This window comes from Triturus cristatus, chromosome 12, assembly GCF_964204655.1.
Source record: "Triturus cristatus chromosome 12, aTriCri1.1, whole genome shotgun sequence".
NCBI lineage: Eukaryota > Metazoa > Chordata > Amphibia > Caudata > Salamandridae > Triturus > Triturus cristatus.
The window spans coordinates 707,755,985-707,777,178 of NC_140595.1; the positions used below are offsets into that span (position 1 = coordinate 707,755,985).

Genomic DNA, 21,194 nt, shown 5'->3' on the forward strand with positions numbered 1-21,194 from the left:
GGTGCAAATACAATGGTTGCACCCATCCCTGAACCCTAAAAACATTGTCTACCTCTACACTCGACCTATCCCTGAACCGTAAAACCCTTCACTACTTCTAAACTCCACCCATCCCTGAACCCTATCACCCCCTTTGTACGCCTAATCCCCAACCATCTCTGACCGCTTAAAATCTCTTACCACACCCAGGCTTTAACCATTCCTGAATCCTAGAAAAGCCCTCACCACCTATCCATGACCCCTAATACTCTAACCACCCCTAAACTCTACCCTCTCATGAGCCCTAAAAACCCATTTCTACTTCAAAGCTCCACCCATCCCTGAAACCATACAACCCCTCCCCACCCTAAACTTCACCCAATCATACCCTAAAAACTCTTTACCACCCCTAACCTCTAGCTATCACTGAACCTTAAAAACCCTCACCAGCCCTAAACTCCACCTATCCATGATCCCTAAAACCTATCCACCCATCCCTGAGCCCTTAGGACACCTCACACCCCTAAACTCCACTCATCCGTGAACCCTAAAAACCTCTCACAACCCTTAAACTCCACCCATTACTGATATCTAAAAATCCCTTACCACCTCTAAACTCCATCCATCCCTGAACCCCAAAACCATTCACTAGTCCCAAACTCCACCAAAGTTTAATGTAAATGTTGAATTTTTGTTAGACTTTTCTTCCCTTTAATATGTTTCCTTTGATTTTAACTTTATTTGTATTTCCTTAAAATAAATTCCCTTAAAACTGGTTTGCCATGATTTGGTTTACTCCAATATGGTTCCAAACCTCCAAGACTCTCTGAGCCATTGGAGGAGAGATACGGGCACCCTAAAGATATGAAAAGTGTTGGGTTTGTATATGCTCATTAGATGCTAAACAAAAGCACCCCTGAAGCTTCTCGACTGAGGCTATGCTTCTGTGAAGACTTGAACTTTGTCATCTGGGTTGTAGTATCTCATGGCTCCTCAGAAGTCCTGGTTCCATAGGGCATCCTCCACGCAGGTACGTTAAACAGCTGGGGCTTTGTCAGATTTCCCAGTGGCCAAGCAGCTCATCTCCTCCCAGGGTAGTCCAGCTTCTTCCTTGTCAGATGTCTCCAGGAATACAGACTTTGCTTCAGGCCAAGAGTGAGCAATCCACCAGCAAAAGTTTTGCTTCTGGTAATATATCTCCTTAACAGTGGTGATTGTCTATTCAAAGTAATGGCAATATAAGAGTTACTGGCTCAAGGTAACCAGCTTTATCACAATTGGGTGACCAGAGCAAGAAACCAGAGTTAATCAAAGGTCTGCATTATCAAGTGAAACTTCTCTCCCGGTTAATGAAAATTGCATTTTCCTTCTGGGGTTAGGGTTTTCGCAGGTAGGGCATCCTAGGCCAGAAAGGTATAAACTGGTCACAGTATTTTGTTCTCTGTGCCAGGAAGCCCTTCTATTGCCGGCTGATAGCCAGATACACAGGAAGAGGTAGGATTCTCTCTAGTAGGAGAGGTAGGTGATGGAAAGCAACCCCATTCCACAGATATCTGCCCCTTACAAAGGTTAGTAGTTTGCTTTGGAAACGCAGTCAGATGAAAAGAGCTCTGCTGACGAACAGCACCATAGAAACATGGAGCACTGCCCGAGGACTCACAGTTCACTGGTGGAAAAATACAGCAGGTAAAATCAAACCGAAATCACAGCTTTTCCAAGCCAGGCAGAGGATTCTTTGTTTGATAGAATTTCAGTTGCAGACACTGTATTACAACATTCTTCTTTACTTTATTTTCTACTTTGTGCAAATTACAAGAAAGTTTTCAGAGGAGTCTACCTGAAGCTATCAGGACTGCAAGTGTTTCAGGCCTGGAGAAAGAATCAGGACTAAACAGCTACGAGCGAGTGATAAATCCTGGATCCGTTTCCTGACGTCCGAGACACATTCTGCAGCATTTCGAGCATTCTTCACAACCTTAAAATTGCAGGCGAGACATGGGTGAACGCATTCAGTGAATGACAATGCTGATTTTGAGTGCTTGGCAAGCAAATGTTAAGAGGAGGATCCAGGCCTTAGTGGGACAAATCTAGGAGTCAGACTGTGGGAAGACATTGTGAAGTATGGAGTCAAGGTGCATAGCAGATGGAATGCAGAGTATGCACGACTCATAGTAGCAGCAGTTCCTGACTGGAAATTCAAGAATGAGAAGACTAGAGCCGAACATATCACCTGCTATGCTCCTAGAGTCTAGAACATCATACCTCTCTAAATCAGCCAAGCTTCATCCCATCTCCTTTTCTGAAAGGAGCTAAAGCCCAAGACTTCAAGCAAAACCTTGCCATACAATAACCACCTGGATGCTGGACTGCCAAGGAACACATCCCACTCCCACTGCAAATCTGAAAATCCCCGTTGCAGCTTGACGCTGTACAACTTCCTTTGCTGCCTTAACCCCACTTGTAAACCGCACTTCTCTACTGTGTAAAAGTACCAGTAATGCAGTACCCCTGCTTGCTACCTCTGCTGCTCCAACTACTGTAAAATCCCAATTATATAGAGCCCTCCATTGCTTTGTAGATATGCTAATACTAGATATGTCACATGCTTGATCCTGGACCCTGAATGATGTCAGTGCCTCTCCAAACAATTTGCAAACACCACAATTCTCAGGACTGGAGTGGGCAACTCCATCAGGATCTACAAACCTCAATCCGCTTGGCACGCTGACTGCATCTCAATAAAATGTTCAAAGCAAGATGCTGAAATTTGTACCTGCTGTTGCAACTGCTGGACGTTCTGCACAGTTCTGTGTTTTTTGTTTGTGTCAAAAGAAATGTGTCCTTCCCTCACAAGTCCCTTCTCCAAAGCCCAAAAGAATGTGAAATATATATCCTCACCATTGCTTCGCCGGGTCCGCTGGGCTGCCATGGACCTGCCGTTTCTGTCTGGTTCGCACACACTGCGGCCCAACACTTCACAGCAAAACGAAACCAGTGAATCTGTAGCACTAAGAAATAATGTTATGTTAAGGTCACTCCATTACAGCAGTCACTCCTACTTTCTACACCAACCTCAGCTTTTTGAGCTTGGTGGATACACACACATGGGGTACTTCGACCTTCTTTAGCACAGTACCATATAGAGAGTGTCTCACAGTGGCTTAAAGCAGCCTTTGCTCTGGATCTTAGTCATAGCTACATTGCGACTGGACTGAAAGGGCCTGATTCTCAAAAGGCTGCGTGCACACAAGCATAGTTTAATGCAGTATAGCCTCACAAATAAAACATTTTGCTTCACAATTACAAATCCTGGTTCACAGACTAAGAATCAATAGATGTTTTAAAGCATAATGTATAGACAACTTAGGAGAGTGGAACATCTGACATACAGTGTATTTTCCACAACTGAAAGTTCATAAATTGAACAGAGGAGAAGGGTGGCAATGCAAAGGGCAGTGAATTGCCCATCAACACAGATTTGTGGGTACTCACAACAAATCTACAGGTAGCTTCCCACCTTGGAAATACATTTAAAACTGTTCTTGTTAAAAGCAAGTGTAAGTGTCTTTCGAGGCTGGGAAAGGGAAGGCCCCCATATTTAATTGGTGCATAATACAAAGGGCTTCCACACAGACAAAACAAAATAGATTGTGCAAAAACAAAAGTAAAATGCGTAAGGGCAAATTTCTGAATACTTTAATAACAAGTCACTTCTACCCTGAAGGAAAATGAAGGATGTAGTGAGTTCAAGCGGCATGTATGCATGTGTGTGTATATGGGTGTGAGTGGTACACCTCTGAGTGCTCTGGTAGCAGAGAGGGGTTCTCTTGGCATTAAGATGCAATGTGTAGCTTATACAGCTGACTCCCCAGGGATAAATAACTGGGATAGATATTCATACTGATCACACAGTAAATACTTCCACAGGCAAGACACATATAAATGGTATACCATCTCAGGGACTGTGCAATTGAAATTTAGTGGTACAAAATAAATATATGGAGGTTGATGCTGATAAAAAAACATTAAATTAAACAGACAATATATAAACAGTGTTAATATGGTGATAATATGGATACATTAATAAACAAATGTGCATGGTACTGATTAGGAATAGGCTGGATGGGTAACTGGGGTCATAGCATCCCAACGCTATCACAATCATTGACATGCCTGACTCTGACTTGAATTAGGGAGCTTATGAGTTCTTGAAGGCAAAATGAGGATAAACAAGAGCGGACCCACCTGGAGCTTAGAATCTTTGCAATGGGGAAACTCCTCGGCCTCATGGAAGCCAGCGCCGCATGCACTTTCTGGCAAAAAGGGGAAAAATACATGACAGGTTGTTTACCCATACATCTCTAGACTCAAGACACCCGCTCTCCTTCCCAAAAACAGCTGAAATCTCATGCTGCTCTTTGAAATTCTGTTCTCAGAATATGCTGTCTCTAGCTTACCATTGTTCTGAAATGCTCTTGCTCATATTAACTGCTGTCTCTATTACTCTGCCAGCTAATTATTTTGGTTTCTTGCAAAGCATCCCAAGACATTCTGGGGTGCAGGAGTGCTATATAAAACCTTGAAACAAATAAATTCATGACTTCATGCAAGAAGTTTGTAGAACATGGACGTTCCACAGTGAGAAAGTAGGGTCGGATCCATACTAGATTTTCAAGATATCCAAAGAAGGCACGTCTACATGCAGAAAAACTAAATGGAACTCACTTATAAAGTTGGTCATGGATCCGGCCATCATGCAGCTACGTTTATCACCAAAGATTTAGAGCAAATGAAAGAAAAGCATTTGCCCTAATTCCTGCATCATTTATGTTAAGTAACGAAATATACAATTTTCTGAAGAGAGGATTGGACTTGATGAGAATCCAAAATCAACTGCAGGGTGATCTTCAACTGAATGAATAAGTCTCAACAGCTTTCACATATATCAAGAAAGGGGGGTAATATTAGAAAGGAGAACAAACCGAAAGAATGCCATCTTTCAGAAACACGGAGAGGTAACACATCATTAAGACGCATTGGTAAATCAGGTACAGGCATGGCTAGAGACGAAAGTAAAAGCAGGCAAGCCAAGATCTCAGCCTTCACATGCTGAGAGAAAGAATAACCTTCCTAACTCCCTGGGGGTGGATAATGACCTCAAATAAATATATCCAATCTAAAAATCAAGAAGAAGAGATTCTGACTAATCTCCGTTGCCATATGCATGACCAGCAATGCCGGCCTGTAGAGGATAAATATAAATGAGCCTCAGAAGCCAAAGCAAGAACAGCATAAAACAGGCTACACTGAAGCACTTTGAATTGTTAATTCCTGCTCATTGCACCCTCTTTTCCATGTTAAAATCCCACCACATCAAACTTGGTGCCTTTTTTGTTCAAGCATCTACATGATAGCCGCATAATAGGAAGCCCTCCTTAGAACAGGAGTTTAACACGTAGTGTGGAGGGATGCCAAACCTCAAGAGGCTTCTTCATACATGAGGGGTTGCAGACCAAGTGGAATTTTAGGGGGCCCTCATCCTGTTCTGGAAGGTAGTGGGCATAGTTTTCTCTTATTTCTATGGCTCATTAACTCTACGCACCACTTGGGGTCAGGCAAAGACATCATCCCATCTCATAGAATTATGAATAAAGTCCACATAACTTGAAGTTCCACTTCAATGACCAGAGCAAGGGATGAATGCGACAAGTCCAAATCCTAGACCATCTAGTTTTCTCTTATATCATGTCCTCTACAGATATTCTAATCTGTGTACCATTTCAATAAAGGTTTTTTGTGTCGCATATGTTATCAACTCTTTACTTCTAATCCTGCTAAAAAGGATACATACAGTTTGGTTTTCAAATAACTTCCAATTAGAATTTAGGTAGTTGCTCCGTTAGCCTGAGGTTCAGTTGACTTAAAAAGTATTTCTTAAAGCCATGCCACATCTAGATATAAAGTTATCTCTTGTCCATGGCCATGCACCTCTTGGCCTCTCTTTTGGTCCCCGCTTATAGGGAAATAGTTCAGCCACAACCCAATAAATGTCTGGGAGCTGTTATGAAGAGTATCATGCTGTGATTCTGCTGAAAGTGGACACCTCTGTAAATTAATGTTTTCAACATAAAAAATACTTACTTGTTGGTTGGTGACATCAGAGAGTGAAGCCACATATTGCAGCCTCCACCTATCCTGTACACGGAAGGTCGGAGGGCAGATAGAACGGAGCTGGTGCTGCGTGTTCAGTGGAATACAGGAGTTAGTAGAGCACTCTAAGACCCCCACATCCTGCAGAGCGGAAGGGAAGAGATGTCTTGGTGGGTTGCATGCCACAAAGGAACAAATACTAAATACTTCAGTGGAATTTTGGTTCTCTGCCAATGGGTTTAAAAACCTGCTAAATATTGAAAATGTTCCTTCCCTCTTACTTATTGCCATTAAGAAGTCATAGGGGTACCTAATGCCAAAAGGTAAAGGTAAACAAATATGAATACTTATAAATTGCTTAAGAGAGTAGAATGGTCAACAATTCTCGGTAATCCAGAAGACTAGAGCTCCCATTTCAAGTGGAAATTTAAAAACTCTTCGCTAAACCAATTGGTCTAAAGTTTATCTGCAAATGAAATTAGAACATAATGGGTGGCAGGCCTGCTAAAGTTAAACATAAGGAAATTGTGCAAATGTATAGTTGGAGCAAAGTAGTATACAAAGTGAGTCCCCAATGAATCATTATAGTAAGCTTTCCTTGGCCCCAGGGGTAACATCCTTAAGCAAATTCAGTATTGCCAGAGTACCAGGCAGAAGCAATTCATACTCACGGTTTCCTGTGGCACGACAACGCGGTAAATGCCACCGGCATGTAGAACATCACTCCACCTTATGGCTTTCCCCATGAAAAGCAGCTTTACCTAAATACGGAGAATACGCTATGATATAAACGGGTAAGGGTAGAGTGATGATGACAAATGGAGATCTACAGATAAAGAGAATGAAATGAAGAGGCAAATAAAGAGCAACTAGAGGTAGACAATGTTTTAAGTACAAACATAACAGATTGTGAAAGTGAGAATGAAGAAACCAGACACAGAGATGAAGTGATACACAAGCTGCATGGATAGACAATCTTCTGTATATCAAAACTGATCATTAGACCTCAAATTCAACAGCTTGATCCTTGGAGGTCAAGCAAAGTGTGGTACTCTCCTGCAGCCCATTCTATGGCATTGATGGGATGAAGGTGGAGGAAGAGCAGAAGGCAGTAGCAATCAAGCCTCGAAGAATGAAGTTACACTTTGTGTGTGTGCGGGGTTATATAGTAAACATCACTGTTTAAACCAATGATGTGACCACAAATCAGCACTCCAAACCGCCTCAACAAAGTACTCCAGCAATATGGTAAAATTATCACCAATCTATAAGAAGCAATGCTACAATTGTCTCATCTGTGAGGACAGGGGTTTGGTGTGCAGAGTTGTGGCCTTTGAGATTGGCTAAACTACATAACCTGGAAACATCAGAGAGATGGCTAAAGACCTTTGCACAGTGTTCGTCCTGTGTTCCTGCCAGACTCTGGAGGCGTCCATGGCCCTTGGTTGGTAGAACATCGCACATCGGAGAGCACTGGGAGATCTCAAGAAGCTTGTATTGCATATATACCGTCCCTGCTCAAGGTGGGTCAAGCAAAGCCACACAATTGTAGAAACATGCATTATATCTTATCAATGAGACATATTTGAAAGAAGAAGATAAGGGGTAGGCACAACATCACAGGCAGAGCTTGTGGCAGAAGCCAAATCTGCACTCGGGGTCACCAAAGGACTGGAGATGATGGCTGTGTGTGTCCACAGCATCTAGTGTCGCACTGGTCAGTGCACATGTTTAATCAGGGATTTGCTCACACATGCTATGTTCCTCACTGTTAGGGGATGCCAAAGAGTTCATGCTTGGCAAATACGGTAACATTTAGTAGCTACACAGGTACTGTTTACAAATACTTTCTACTGGTGCATTACAAACATGAGGGAATTAGAGGAATAACATTTTTGGGGAAAAGATTAACCTACTGTTAGCAGAGAGGAGGAAGGCTCAGAGGCCGATTCTTGCAGAATGATACATTGGCAACTATGATGCAATTAAAGCCGATGCTTATTTCATTGTGTGTGTCTAGTTCTATAGGTAGCAGAAGTGTGCAATATATAGATCATTAATGTCTAGTTATGCTATTTCAGTCTTCTACAGTGTAACCCTTGTGATGTGAAGGACTCTTAGGGCCCGATTTAGAGTTTGGAGGAAGAGATAATCTGTCTCAAATACATTGGATATTCCTTCCTCTGTATTACAAGTCCTGTAGGCTATAGGGCACCTGCAGTATGTCGGACAGGTAACAAAGTATGCCATCTATCATAACTCTAAACCCGGTCCTTAGTTTTTCTTACCACCCTTGGGGTAACTGCCATGTCTTGGAAGCAATGGAAGGACATTTTCTCTTTTTAGTACTGAAGGCTTCCAGAATATCAAGATTTGACCATGCAAAAGGACTGCCTGGTCTGTAGCTGTACTAAAAACATGACAACTGCACTATGTGTTTTTGTAACAGCACAATACAAACCACACATTACCCAAGCAGACTTCAGTGGATTTGTGTTTATGTAAAATAATCTACTTCACTTATACAGAACACATTGTTTTCTTCTACTTCCCGTGCATGGTACATATTTTACTGTGACATGTGTACATATTTGCCTTTTCTCCCTCTTTGAAAATGTATTTTAAAAAAAGACTTGAAATAAAGCAAAGCACTGCATGGACACAGTCTACGCAAAATCCTGCATCTCCTTGACCATCAAGATGCTGAAGTAGCGAAGAGGGACAATAAAACAATATGCAAATCCATGTGTACGCTAGAAGAATATTTTGAGAGGATGATCAAGCTCATTTTAGACCTCTATACATTGTTTTCTTGAACTCTAGGAGCAAACACACACACACACACACGCACACTTTATAACTACGGACATTATTACGAGTTGTCTGGTATTCCAGGTCCGGACAGTTTCTGTAGTTACCAGATAGATAGGCAACAGTGTGGGATAATCACTCATAATATTCCCAGTTGAGGAAAATAGAACATGTGTATTGTTATAACTGACTGTGGTTTTGTGAGGGTTTGCCCTTTCTTCAGGAACTTGAAGGAACCGCCTCATATCCATCAACCTTCGCGGGTACCCATGCAGGGTGAGAACAACAAGGCTAATTAGACTAGGGGACTAAAAGATTATGGTGACTTCACATACCATCAAGCATCTGCAAAGTCGGACTCTTGTTTTTGTTGAAGAAGCTAGATAGATTTAAAATGTACCAAATTCGGTTAAGAAGGTGATTTACTTAAAATTGTTAATTAGTGCCTCAGAGGCGAATGAACTCCAACAAGTAGATAGACTGACAATACATTTTTGACCTTATTGAAACAATAATTATTTTCACACCTAAAGAAAGTGGGCCTGGCAAGCCTAAACTCTGGTGGGACTGACAAAATGGTGCTAGGCGAGTACAAAAAGCATAGCTGCAGGCGATGATACCTGTACCACCTGTTAGCACATTCTCCTGTAGGTTCACCACAGTCAGAAGCAGTAAATAGCTGGCAATGGTAAGTGAATATACACATTTGTGAATCAGTGAGAAAAGATCTACTCCATGCAGTCATTATACAGTCTTTTAATCAAAATGTAGAGACATCTGTTACCTTATTAAAGCTTGCATTTAAGAGGAGAAGAGAATTTTTATGTCTCGCCTGTGACAGAACATGTGTTCTTGCTTGCGAGAGATACTGTATACTAGCAGCCAGCCCATTGCTTCATTGTCGCTTCCTCTTTTTTCGGCTGGATTAAGGACCAAGTATGGATTGGTTCAGCTCGATTTCTGTCCTTCCGCTGATCACACTCTGATTGAGGAACTACTTACATGTTTTCTTTTTACTTGTCGCCCTTGTTGAACCTCTTGCCATTAGTAGCCATTTGTAACTATGTTTTACTATGCCACACACACTTCAAAGAATCCCTTTTTAGATCTCGCCTGACCCAGCGCAAGCGCTGGTCTGGCGAGACTTTTTGAGAGGGCTCCAAAAAGTGCTACCAGGCCAGCCTAGAGCTACAGTGCATGTGCGCGTGCGCCGAGCTTGACCGCAATTACTTTCACTTTCGCGGCCGCATGGCCGCTTTGATGTTTGATCGCGATCGCGATCACTTTCGCGGCCACACGGCCGGTTGGCATAGCCAATAGGTCTCGCTTTTGGGACCTTATAAGTATTTAGTTATGCAACTGTTGCATGGCTAAACACTTATAAGGTCCCAAAGGCCAGACCTATTGGCTATGCCAATGCTTGTTATTTCCATCTCTCTAGTTCATCGTTCTCTACTTAACTTCTCGCCGCCAGTTTCTTCCTGAGCACCTTTCCATCCTCTTTCCCGTCCCCTGCTCCCCGCTTCTCTTCTTTCTTTCATTCGCTCCTCTTTTCTCCTTTCCTTTCTTCTCTTTGCGTCTCTTCCTTCTCTCATTTCCTTTATTCTCCCGCTTCTCTCCTTCCTTCTCCCTGCTTCTCTCTTTTCCTTCTTTCTCCGCGCATCTTTTCCTTATCTCCACTTATCTCCTTTCCTCTCCCTGCGTCTTTTCCTTCTCTCCGCTTCTCCACTGCCTTCTCTCCTCTTCTCTTCGCTTCTCTCCTTTCCTTCCTTCTCCGCGTCTCTTCCTTCTCCCTGCTTCTCTCCTTTCCTTCCTTCTCCCTGCGTCTTTTCCTTCTCTCCGCTTCCTTCTCTTCTCTCTTTGCTTCTCTCCTCTCCTTTCCTTACTTCTCCCCGCTTCTCTTCTTTCCTTCTCTTCACCACACTGGCCACGCACCCCCTTACCTTCCCATCGCCTCCCTTTCTCCTCACCCACATTCTGCCTTGCTCTCGCATCTTCTCTTCCTCCCACCCTCCGTTCCTCTCTCCACCGTCTCCCTTTCTTCCTGTTGATTCTCTCCCGTTCCATCCCTCCCTAGTTTTTATTGGCTACATTGTGTTCCTTTCTCTCTTTACCTCTTCGATTTTCTTCTCCTCCCCTCCCTCCTTTGTTTACTTGCATGTTTGTATAGCGCCGAACAGACCCACCTAGACAACGGAGTGCTTTACGTAAAGACGTCCTTTCTCGCTGATATGATAGCATTTCGATCTCTTCAGCAGGCTTTGGCTGTGGTCACGGGTCGGACACACATGAATGGGTCCATCTCGTCCTTGCCGGCTCCTTACTCTACTGTGGGAGTTAGGGTGCAGTTTTAAGACCGTAGCAGTGTAAGTTGTTGGGATACACCTCCCAGGACTTTGCAGCCTCCACGTCTAGAAATCTTTCGAATTGGGTTGGAGTCGGGGTATTGCTCTGGGTAGCCTTATATTTTAGAGAGGAGTTTTTGTGCCCTGCCCGTTTCATCCATCACTTGGTCGTGGTGCGGAAACTGTAGGTTACAGGTTGAAGATAACAAGAAGTACTTTGAGCTGTTTTAGGTCTGGCCCAAGAGTCAGTTGCGATGCACATTATCTTACAGTGGGCCCAGACCCCGCCCATTCCTTACTATTGGTTTGTCACTCTCATTTGCCTAGTTCGTATTCATTAGCTTTGTGGGCTTTCCTTCTTCATGTGTTTGTCCCGACCATGGAGCAGGGATGCATTACCATGTTGTTCTACTGCTTGCTTTTTCAGGCGTTACTTTATTTTTTTTTAGAGTTTGTTTGTCTTCCCACTGTCTCGCTTGCCTGCTCCCCCTGCCCCCGAGCTTATTGTTCCTATAGCGCGCCCATGTGCTTTGCCCCAACTCTTCCTACATTGCCTTTGCGCCAGTCTGCTTTCTCTCTGCCAGCTCCTTGTTGCTCTTTTTCACCCATTTGATCCCCCCACATACACCTCCATGGTGCTTCCCCAATCTCTTTAAAAACCAACCCCCTCCTGTTCACCATGTTGTTTTCGCCCCCCACCAGCTTAAAAGAGGAAAAAAAAGCAGTTGATATATATATTTTTCCTGATTAGTTACTGATACAACTCGGATCTGTAAGTAAGAGGAAAGAGAAGGCAGACACCTCATTTTCTAGGTGCGCAAATGCGAGGAGCGCACGCCTAATGACGCTGCTGGCTGCTCTACTTTTATTCATTTTTCAGCCATATGGCACAGCATCAGCGATACAGTGCTGTATGGCTAAAACCACTGGTAAAGTCAATAGTTGCAAAGGCGAGATCTATGGGCTTTGCCAAGACTTGTTTTCTTTGAAATGGATGTTTACTGTAAGAACAGATGTTATTTACTTTTACTGTGGCAACAGATGTTCTCTGCTTCCAAATGTATTTTCACTAAGACATGGGGGAAATATATTTCTTTATGTGATAGGATTTGTTTTACCAAATGTTATACATTTTCTCTTTTTAACGCATGGGAAGATTTACTGGTTTTCTCAGAATCACAGAGGTGTTGTGCTGAGACCTTACAAGCATTGGCAAAGCCAACAGGTTCCACCTTTGAAACTATGGGTTCTGACATTGCTTTTTGTTCATGCTGTACACCATCGGCATAGCCGATTTTGGCAATGATTTGAGGGTAAGCTATAGAGTAGAATGGCTGCTGTGCAGTATGGCTATAAATAATGATACAAAGGACTATGATGCATCCAGTGCTAAACCACTTTTTATGAAAAAAGGAAAGTCCATTAGCTCTGGCTATGTCACAGCGCTTTTTTAGCCACATTGCAAAGCATTCGCACGGAACCAATTGCTCTCATAAGCGAGACCGATTGCCTTTGCCAACGCTAGTTTGGTAGATCCAGCTGGAGCCGAGCAGAGTCAGTGGCCTGTAAAGTTTCAGCCGGCTAGTTTATTTTCAATAATGTTTCAGCGTGGGTGTCCTTGGGGACCAGGCATCAAGCAAACAATATTTTTAGACTTGTATCCGGAAACAAGCTGAAAGAAAAACCTGCTGCTTAAGTACAACTAGGTCGTAACCAAAACAAAAGAGAATTATGTCAAAAGTGTGTCAGAAAGGAAAACCACACGAGCTCATTAACCACAGAAGATCAGCATTGAAACACAAACATATGTCTGTTTATCCAAAAACACTCTCGAAAAGGAGGAATAACTTCCCTCCCCTCAATCCAACTACCAACCATAGACTGAGAGGGCATATTACAGCTTGGAATTTTCTGGGACACCAGTGGGAAAAGAAGTTCTCTCATGAAGTAATTGAAAGAAAGGAGAAGTCTTCAATCCAGGTGAACAAAAAGAAGAGAAAAAACAAATATGGCTGGGTGTGAACTGAGAGAGGGTAGAGGGGCACAGTTCCCACCCGGCTGCCATTGTAGCCACACACCCATGTTCTAGAACTCAGCCATCTTATGTTGATACCACCCGCAGAAACTAGGAATTCGCTCCCGGGGCCACATTGGTCAATCTAGGTAATTTACGATGGTGCGTCTGCCCTTCACCATGGGAACTATGCAAGCTACACTTAACTTGGGCAATACCAAGGTGAATACTGAAGCCCCGAATGACTCATGTGCAAATACTCAGAGTGTATGTGCAGATGCCACCCATGGCCAAGTGTGTGATGGCATGAAATCTCCTTCTACGATGATCCCAATGTAGATCTCCAGCTTCATGCTCAAACTACAAATCTAACATTTTCCATCCCTTGCAAAAAGACAGGTTGCCAAACATCCTATTTTGTCTCAGTTATCAAAGACAGCCTTCACTATGGCATTAGGCAGGTCTCATAAACAGCATAGATTTACGCAAGGAGCTGGAGACACTGCCCTACTCAAAGGCTACTCAGAGTTTATGTGGGAAAGCAATGGAATATTTCAAAAAGATAGATAGTTGGGCCACAGAAAGTGCTCATCTGATTTCCAGCAAAGCAAGACCTTCTTTTATGATGAGATCCGAACAGTGTTCACTTATGCTCTTTCTTCTGATTTTCTAAATAAAAGGCAGTCATTTTTGTTTGCACTTGCAGTAAAAGAACTTTTGAGCCAGACTACGCTTTATAGCTGTCACACAGCTTCTGTGTCCATCCTGTGTTGAGTCTGCAAGGCAAAGTAAGAAAGTTCTTACGGACTCTTGCTGGATTCACACTGGATTTTCCGGCGGTCACCTTTTTCTCAAATACATGTTGTCAGAATATTCTCTTGCCAGCATTCAGCATGCCTCACAATTGCGGCGGGCGGGGAAGTTTCTGATTCCTTTCAACACATCCGTGGTTCTGACCCTTCACAATACAGGACATTGTAAGAGAATTTTGTGGGTTTATGTTTTTGTGCTTCATTAATAATGTGCATCATGCATGTTTAAATTTGGTTTTATACATATAGACTGGATTAACATAATTGCATTTGAAACTAACTTCCTAGGATGTATAGAAGTGTTATAGTTAGGCCACAATTTTGTGTAATAACAAAATTTGGAGAGCATGAACTGAAATGAACTTTTGAGAAACTAAACAAAAAAATATTATTCTGAAGTTTATTTTGATTACTGTTTCAAAGAAATAATAAGAAAAAAAACCTATTATTGTTTTAAAGACAATTTGAGTTTCACATTTGGAGTTTGATGAAAATCTTTGTTTTCAGTCAGTCTTAATGGAATATAGCAAATTCTGTCAAATTATTCGTTTAATTGTACTTTAATATACCAATAGTCTTAGTTGGCCTATTCTCTCCAGTGGGATATGTCTCCACAAGAGTTGAATTAACTACAGAACATAATGAAGTGAAACATAATTCACTGACATGCAGGGAAAGCTTAGTAAGTGGATTTCAAGATAATATTTATGCTAAAATGTTGAGAGAGTATGTGGAGATCATGAATATTAAAAACTGCTTTGTATGTAACTTTCTTCCGTCTTCTGCAGGCGAGAGTTCTACCTATATGGAACTTCTATTTTCATATAGTCTTTCCAGTACTGTTTGGTAGTAAATGTAATATCAACTAATTTTTGTCTCTGAAAATTATTGCTCAAACTGAACACAGAACTAAATCTACTAAACAGGGGTATGTATGTGGATTGACTATGGAGTTTATTAAGGAATACAATAAGAGAATAGCAAAAATTATGAGAGATAGGAGAGATGAAATAGCAAAAAGGGGACACATTAAAGAAGAAGAATTTGGATTGTTGAATTTACATCCTAGGTTGAGAATGGAACAGGAAAGGAAAGATGAAATGTGTATGGTGTGTTGTGAGCCTTTGAGAGATGTCAAGGCAAACTTTGAGGGAGAAAGTGAATGAAGGTCCCACTGCGGCATCACAAAGTGTGTTAGTGGTAACATGTAGATCAGTCTCTTCAAAAGCACATAACAATGGATGATTTGAAGAGCGATGACCCATCTGTTAAAGGTAAGAAGGCCAAAATGACTGACAATTAACCCTTAACTATTGCCAACAACAGGCAAAACAAAAGAACATCAGATAACTGCACAGTCAGGTGTTGGATGTTACAGGAAGGACACCTGACAACACAAGCGTTGGTAGATGGAGACTGGACTGCCAAGATGACACCAACTACATCAGGGGGACCATTGCAAGCATTTAACTGTCACAGCACAATGTCCGCGCATGGAAGTGTAGGTTGTGCGTCCTCAGGTGTAAGACTCGACTCTGCGGATGCCACAGGACGTCCTATGAAAGGAGCAGCCAGATCAGAGGGCATGTGCTCATGGCCAGAAGTTCCATGTACCACATTCTCCTTGCCCAGTCCAGAGCCATTAGGATGACTTGGGCCTGATCTCTCGTTCTTTTTCAGTACTCTGGACAGGAGAGGAAGTGGCGGAGAGGCATACAGGAGTCCTGAGCCGCAGAGAAGTCAAATGGGATCTTTATAGGAGGACTGCCTTGGGAATTCAAATGCACAAAAGCTTGAACACTGCGAGTTCTCTGCGGTGGCAAACAAATCAAGCCAGGTTTGTGATCCACTAGGCAAAGTTGGCGGTGTTTGTCCGGTTTGGTGTTTAAAGATCCATCCAGAAGGAGAAGATCCTCTTGACACAGGACCAATGGCCCAACACCGCACTGCTTGTTGCAGTTCCACATGGTGGCAGTGTTGGCCAGGAGCGCTTGCACCTGTTCTCCCTTGATGGTCAGGTGGAACACCTTCAGTGCCAAGCTGAATTGCTTGCAACTCTAGCAAGATGTTGTGGAGGCAAGCTTCTGCCTGAAACCAGAGTCCTTTTATCTCCACCTCTCCCTGATGACCTCCCCAACCCAGTAACGATGTACCCATCACAACCGTTAGCGCTGGATGGGGCACAGAGAGGGTCTAATGTCAGATCAATCACAGTCAGTCACCACTATAGGTCTTTCACAGTCCCCTACAACACTGGGATGGAATCTGAAAGGTCCCCTTGTTGGTGAGCCTACTGAGACGTCAGATCCTAATAACCGCGTGTATGTGCCACCTGGAGTCGCCCACAAGCGGGATGCATGAGGAAAAGAGACCCCAGGGCCTCAGAGCCGCTATCACTGAGGCCTATGCTAAGGAATGAAACATCTGGATCATAACCAGAATGTCCTGGACTAATTGAGGCAGAGGGAAGGCTTGGAAATCCACTATACCCAGGATGGCTCCAATGAAGGTGAGTTGCTGTGTAGGAGTCAGGTGAGACTTCAGCACGCTACTGGAAAAGCCCAATAATGTTAACAGGTCATTTGTGATTGCTTCTTGAGGCGAGCCCGTCTTTATTAGCCAATACTCGTGGTAAGGGAAAGCTGGTATTCCCAACCTCATGCTGAAAGGCAGCACATAGAACTGAAAGTGCTTGTGGTCTACCTGAAACTGCAAATAGTGTCTGTGACACCTTAGGAAAGGGATATGGAATTCAGCATCCTCTAGATCCAAAGCCAGTATCCAGAGACCTGGATCCAGGATAGATAACATTGGTGCTTATCCTTCTGCAGGAAGAAGTTCAGCGGGCACAATATCCTTCTTCAGGAAGAAGTTCAGAGGGCAAAGGTTGATAATGAGAGGAAGGTCTCTGTTCTTTTTCAGCACCAGAAAATAACAGGAGTAACATCCAGTCCCTCCTACTCTATTGCTAAACCTTTCCTTGGAGTATAGACAATTGGTCCTACGAGAGGTCCAGTGATGTGAGTGGCATGTTCAGGGAGTAAAACAGAAAAGAAAGGGGGTATCCGTGTTCTATGATCTGGAACACCCATTGATTGGAAGGGATGCTTCTCCATCCTCTTCCACTCTCTATCAGGTGGGGTGGTAGGGAAAGCGTTTGGGCTCACTCTGCTAGTGAATGCGTGAACCACTAGCTTCTCCAGAGAGGGGTGTAGCAGCTGGAAGTCTGGATCTCTGGGAGAAGGACTATGCTGCCTTACTACCTATTATCTGGAAGGCAAGATTCTGGTTTTGCCCAGGTGCCCACCAGAACATCGATTAGAGCCTCACTAAATGGAATCAAATGTTCCTAGCTGGTTTGCCCCAGGTAAAGAACAACAGTGAGAACATTTGTCTTGACTTTTAGGGAGAGGAGAGTAAGGGCAAGAATCTTAGCTGCCCTCCTTATAACTGTATTCTGTAACCATTGCCAGATTTGGGAAAGAAAGCCTAGTGGCGGGTGATGTGTCCAGGTCATCTGGACATCCTGGAGGTCGTCAAAAAGATTGTCATCATCATTTTGGTCATCTTTGTCATTGTCTCCATCATCATAATAGGAGATATAGGTATCAGGTCTGAGTGTGCATACAGTGTAGGTCTGGATGGGGGCACATGGGTCTTTGAGTCTGTCAATACCATTGGCTGTGTTCCCGGCATCGGAAACTCCAGAAATAGTGTTGACATTTGAGTCAGTGGTGCCAGTCACAGTGCAATGGGCAGCACTGAACGTGGCACCCAGAAGAGTGCTGCACCGCGATTAGAGTCAGTGGAGCCACACTTGAGAGAGTATTTGACTCCAAGCTGCAGTCGAGGGGCACTCTCTGCTTTTAGTGATGGGAGCAGCGTGACACTGAAGATAACTTTTTTTAGGTCTCGCCTAGCAGTGCGCATACGCTGCATAGGAAAAGATCTTTAGCCATTGCTTCAGCTTTGCTGCCAAAAACGTGCACATGTTAGATTACTTTGAATGGGAACGCGTGCACGTGTGGCGATTTCCTTTTGGGAGCGAGCTTTGACACCATATGTTTGTATGACACACAGAAACTACATACTTCCAAGGACTGCCATCGATTGGTTAGTACGCGCCTGCGCACAGTGCGTTGCACAGCAGGGCCTTCAGTCACCTGATCAGAAATGCCAAGAATGTGCGTCACTGACACGCACTGCGATGATTGCGGCTCTAGAATGCCGCAATACGTAAAAAGAAAAATACTTTCACTCTGGGGCACACCCAGCAAAATACTCCTAAAACCAATCGCTTCCTTTATTTTCCTGTGATGTTCGTTACTGCTACATGAGCTGCCCGTAACAAACCGCGGCCGCCACCACGATATACCCAAATAACCTGCATTCCGATGCCTTACGAACATCTCCAGCTGTTCCACCGTATCCAGGGCTGTGCTCAATTGTTGCCAATTTCTGTAGTAATCATGCCAGTGGGATGTAAAGGTAAGTTCCTTATTAGCAGCCCGTCATGTGGTACCGACTAAAACGAGCTTCTGTGTGTGTTTATATGCTAGCCTTGCACTTAGAACATTGGGAAATGGGCTGAATGGTATTATCAAAATCAGATAGGACATTCGAAGCTGCACCCTTACCGTCACTGAGTTGTGCCCATCATTAATTACACCAACACTTATAACAATGTCCATGGAACTACAAATCCACGTAAGCAGCGGTCTTAAAAAAGAACAGGATTGACTGAAGATATCACACGTCACGTGCAGCGAGGCCACTTAGCTATAATAGTGTGTGCTGTGTGATACTAAACATTATTTTATTAGTGGTTAGGAGCTATTGTGCTGCTGTCAGATTGTCGCTGCAATTATGTCTTCTGGTTGGAATATGACTAATTTGCTTAACATAATTGTAACAGTTTGTTTTTGTTTAGCAAGTGCTGAAAATAGCAGGTCATATTAAATGAAAGAGTTTTTTTTTTTACCTACCTAGTAATGGCTACATTAAAATCGAAGTGTAGTTAATGAATTGAACAGTTTTAAAATTACAAATATCAGTGAGCAGAACATAAAGTTGCGCACTTTTTATCGGCTCTCTTTCAGTGCACGCGCCGTTTTAGCAATCTAGATGCAGTAACCAACGAGAACACACGCACACTTTACAAGGGGGCAGCAGTTCAGAAGGGCGTTGCCAACTGAACCTTACCTGTGAGTGGCAGCAAGCGTTTCTGCTATTTGTAGTACCTCGTGAATGTGAAGGATATTTGAGGCGCTGGAGTATCAGTATGTGTTGGAAATGCCCACTCCCACTCCGCAGGGTGGTGGTGGACTTCCCGAACACACTGTGGTAGCTTGGCTCGAGTGGTCAGGAAACAGGCACCGTGCTAAGCATACAATATACCCATACAATAACCATGCGTGCATCCGTTCCAAAAACGACTCTACACCGTAAAAATTATGAAAATATCTTTCTTTATCTTTTTCTCTTAGTTGCTGATTGGAAAAATAAATAAGACAATCACAATATACAAGGCTTATTAAATAGTGCAGGTCAAATATATACTGGCTTAACGATTCAATAAATAGGGGAGATCATACATATTAAAGACATAAATATAAGTGCAGTTAATACAGGCAATTAAATATTCTGAGGCAATAAATACTGTAACCAATAAATATTGTGCATCAATAAATACTGTGGACCAATAAATACAGTGAAGCAATAAATAGGTTAAACACAATAAATACAGTGCCCCCAATAAATAATTAAAAGCATACAGTAACACTCATATAATCAGATCACATTTGAGATTACTATGGGCTAATTTGGCCCAGGCACAGCCTGTGGGGATGTGGAAGGCTTGAGGGTGTCTAATCCCTGGCTTGGACAAGGCTGAGGCCTAAACTGAGGTAGATCAAGGGGGGGATACCAGAGACCTGGCTCTCTCACTCTACACAACCCCTCTAAAGTAGACTCAGCTCACCCCTGGCACAGTCCAGCTGGTTCCAGCACCTCTCTAACCCCTAGAGTAGTCTCTCAGGATTCCACAGAGCCTTTGGCGCCCTCTATTCCACTTACTGCCCTTTTTCTGAAGTTCCGACGCCGCTGGAGTCGTGTCGACGCCGTGAGGCGGATCCGGTTCGATGTCGGTGGCCTCGGCACAATGTCAGTTCCTGACGACGCCGGTAGGCGGTTCCGGTTCGATGTCGGCGGCCTCGGCTCGATCTCGACCTCCGATTCGATGGCGTCGGGCAGTCTTTACTCGATGTCGATTTCGGGCGGCTCCGGTCCGATGGCGACCTCGGCTTCGATGACGTCGGCCGGCCTGGCCTCGATGTCGACTTCCGGCGGCTCCGGAGTGCGATCTCCACTCCCGACCTCCGATGCTCCTCTCCTCAGGTTTCTGGCGACTCCGGAGTGCGACCTCCACTCCCGACCTCCGGCACGATTCTCCTCAGGTTCCGGCGACTCCGGAGTGCGATCTCCACTCCCGACCTCCGGCACGCTTCACCTCGGTCTCCGACGACTCCGGAGGGCGGACTTCACTCCTCCGATGACGCCGCTCACTCGACCTCGGGTGACTTCCTCCTCGACCTCTGGTTTTCTCTACGACCTCTGACGGCGCCCTCTCTCGACCTCTGGCGGCTCCGGGTACGACGTCTGCTTTTCCAGTCAGTGCCGCTTCTCCACCTTGGGCTCCAGGTCTCAGGCTACTCGACGTCGGACTCCAGGGAAACCAATATTCAGGTCAGGATCTTGCTGTTCTTTGGTTCTAAGGCCTGTTCCTGCTGTCCAGGTCCTTAGGATGGTTTTTCTTGCTTCTTCCCACACAGGGCTCCAGGCTGGGCTCAGTCAGTAGGGACTAGTATCAAGGGTGGGTTTATGGACCCCACTCCAGGCACAAGTTTCCACCCCTGCTGCCTCACTCCTTCCTCCTTCAGGTTTCTGCTGCTCACTCTTCACCAGTCAGGTGCCAACTGCCAGCTCCAACTGCCAACTCTCTGTCTTAGCTTCCCAACATTCTAAACCGCCTCCAACGGTCACAGAGTTCTGGAATGTTCTGGAAGGTGCTAGTAGGTTCCAGTG

The 21,194-nt window shown here is 44.0% G+C and overlaps 1 protein-coding gene across 1 annotated transcript in view; it reads right to left on the reverse strand.

The window, feature by feature from the left end:
• Nucleotides 1-21,194, reverse strand: part of CTC1 (CST telomere replication complex component 1) — a 191,922-nt gene that overhangs the window by 68,162 nt on the left and 102,566 nt on the right. The window contains exons 14-17 of the mRNA XM_085636896.1: nucleotides 6,801-6,890; nucleotides 6,121-6,270; nucleotides 4,225-4,292; nucleotides 2,878-2,987 (exon numbers count right to left, since the gene is read on the reverse strand). Of these exons, the coding sequence (XP_085493022.1) occupies nucleotides 2,878-2,987; nucleotides 4,225-4,292; nucleotides 6,121-6,270; nucleotides 6,801-6,890 (418 nt within the window). The remainder of the gene's footprint in view (nucleotides 1-2,877; nucleotides 2,988-4,224; nucleotides 4,293-6,120; nucleotides 6,271-6,800; nucleotides 6,891-21,194) is intronic.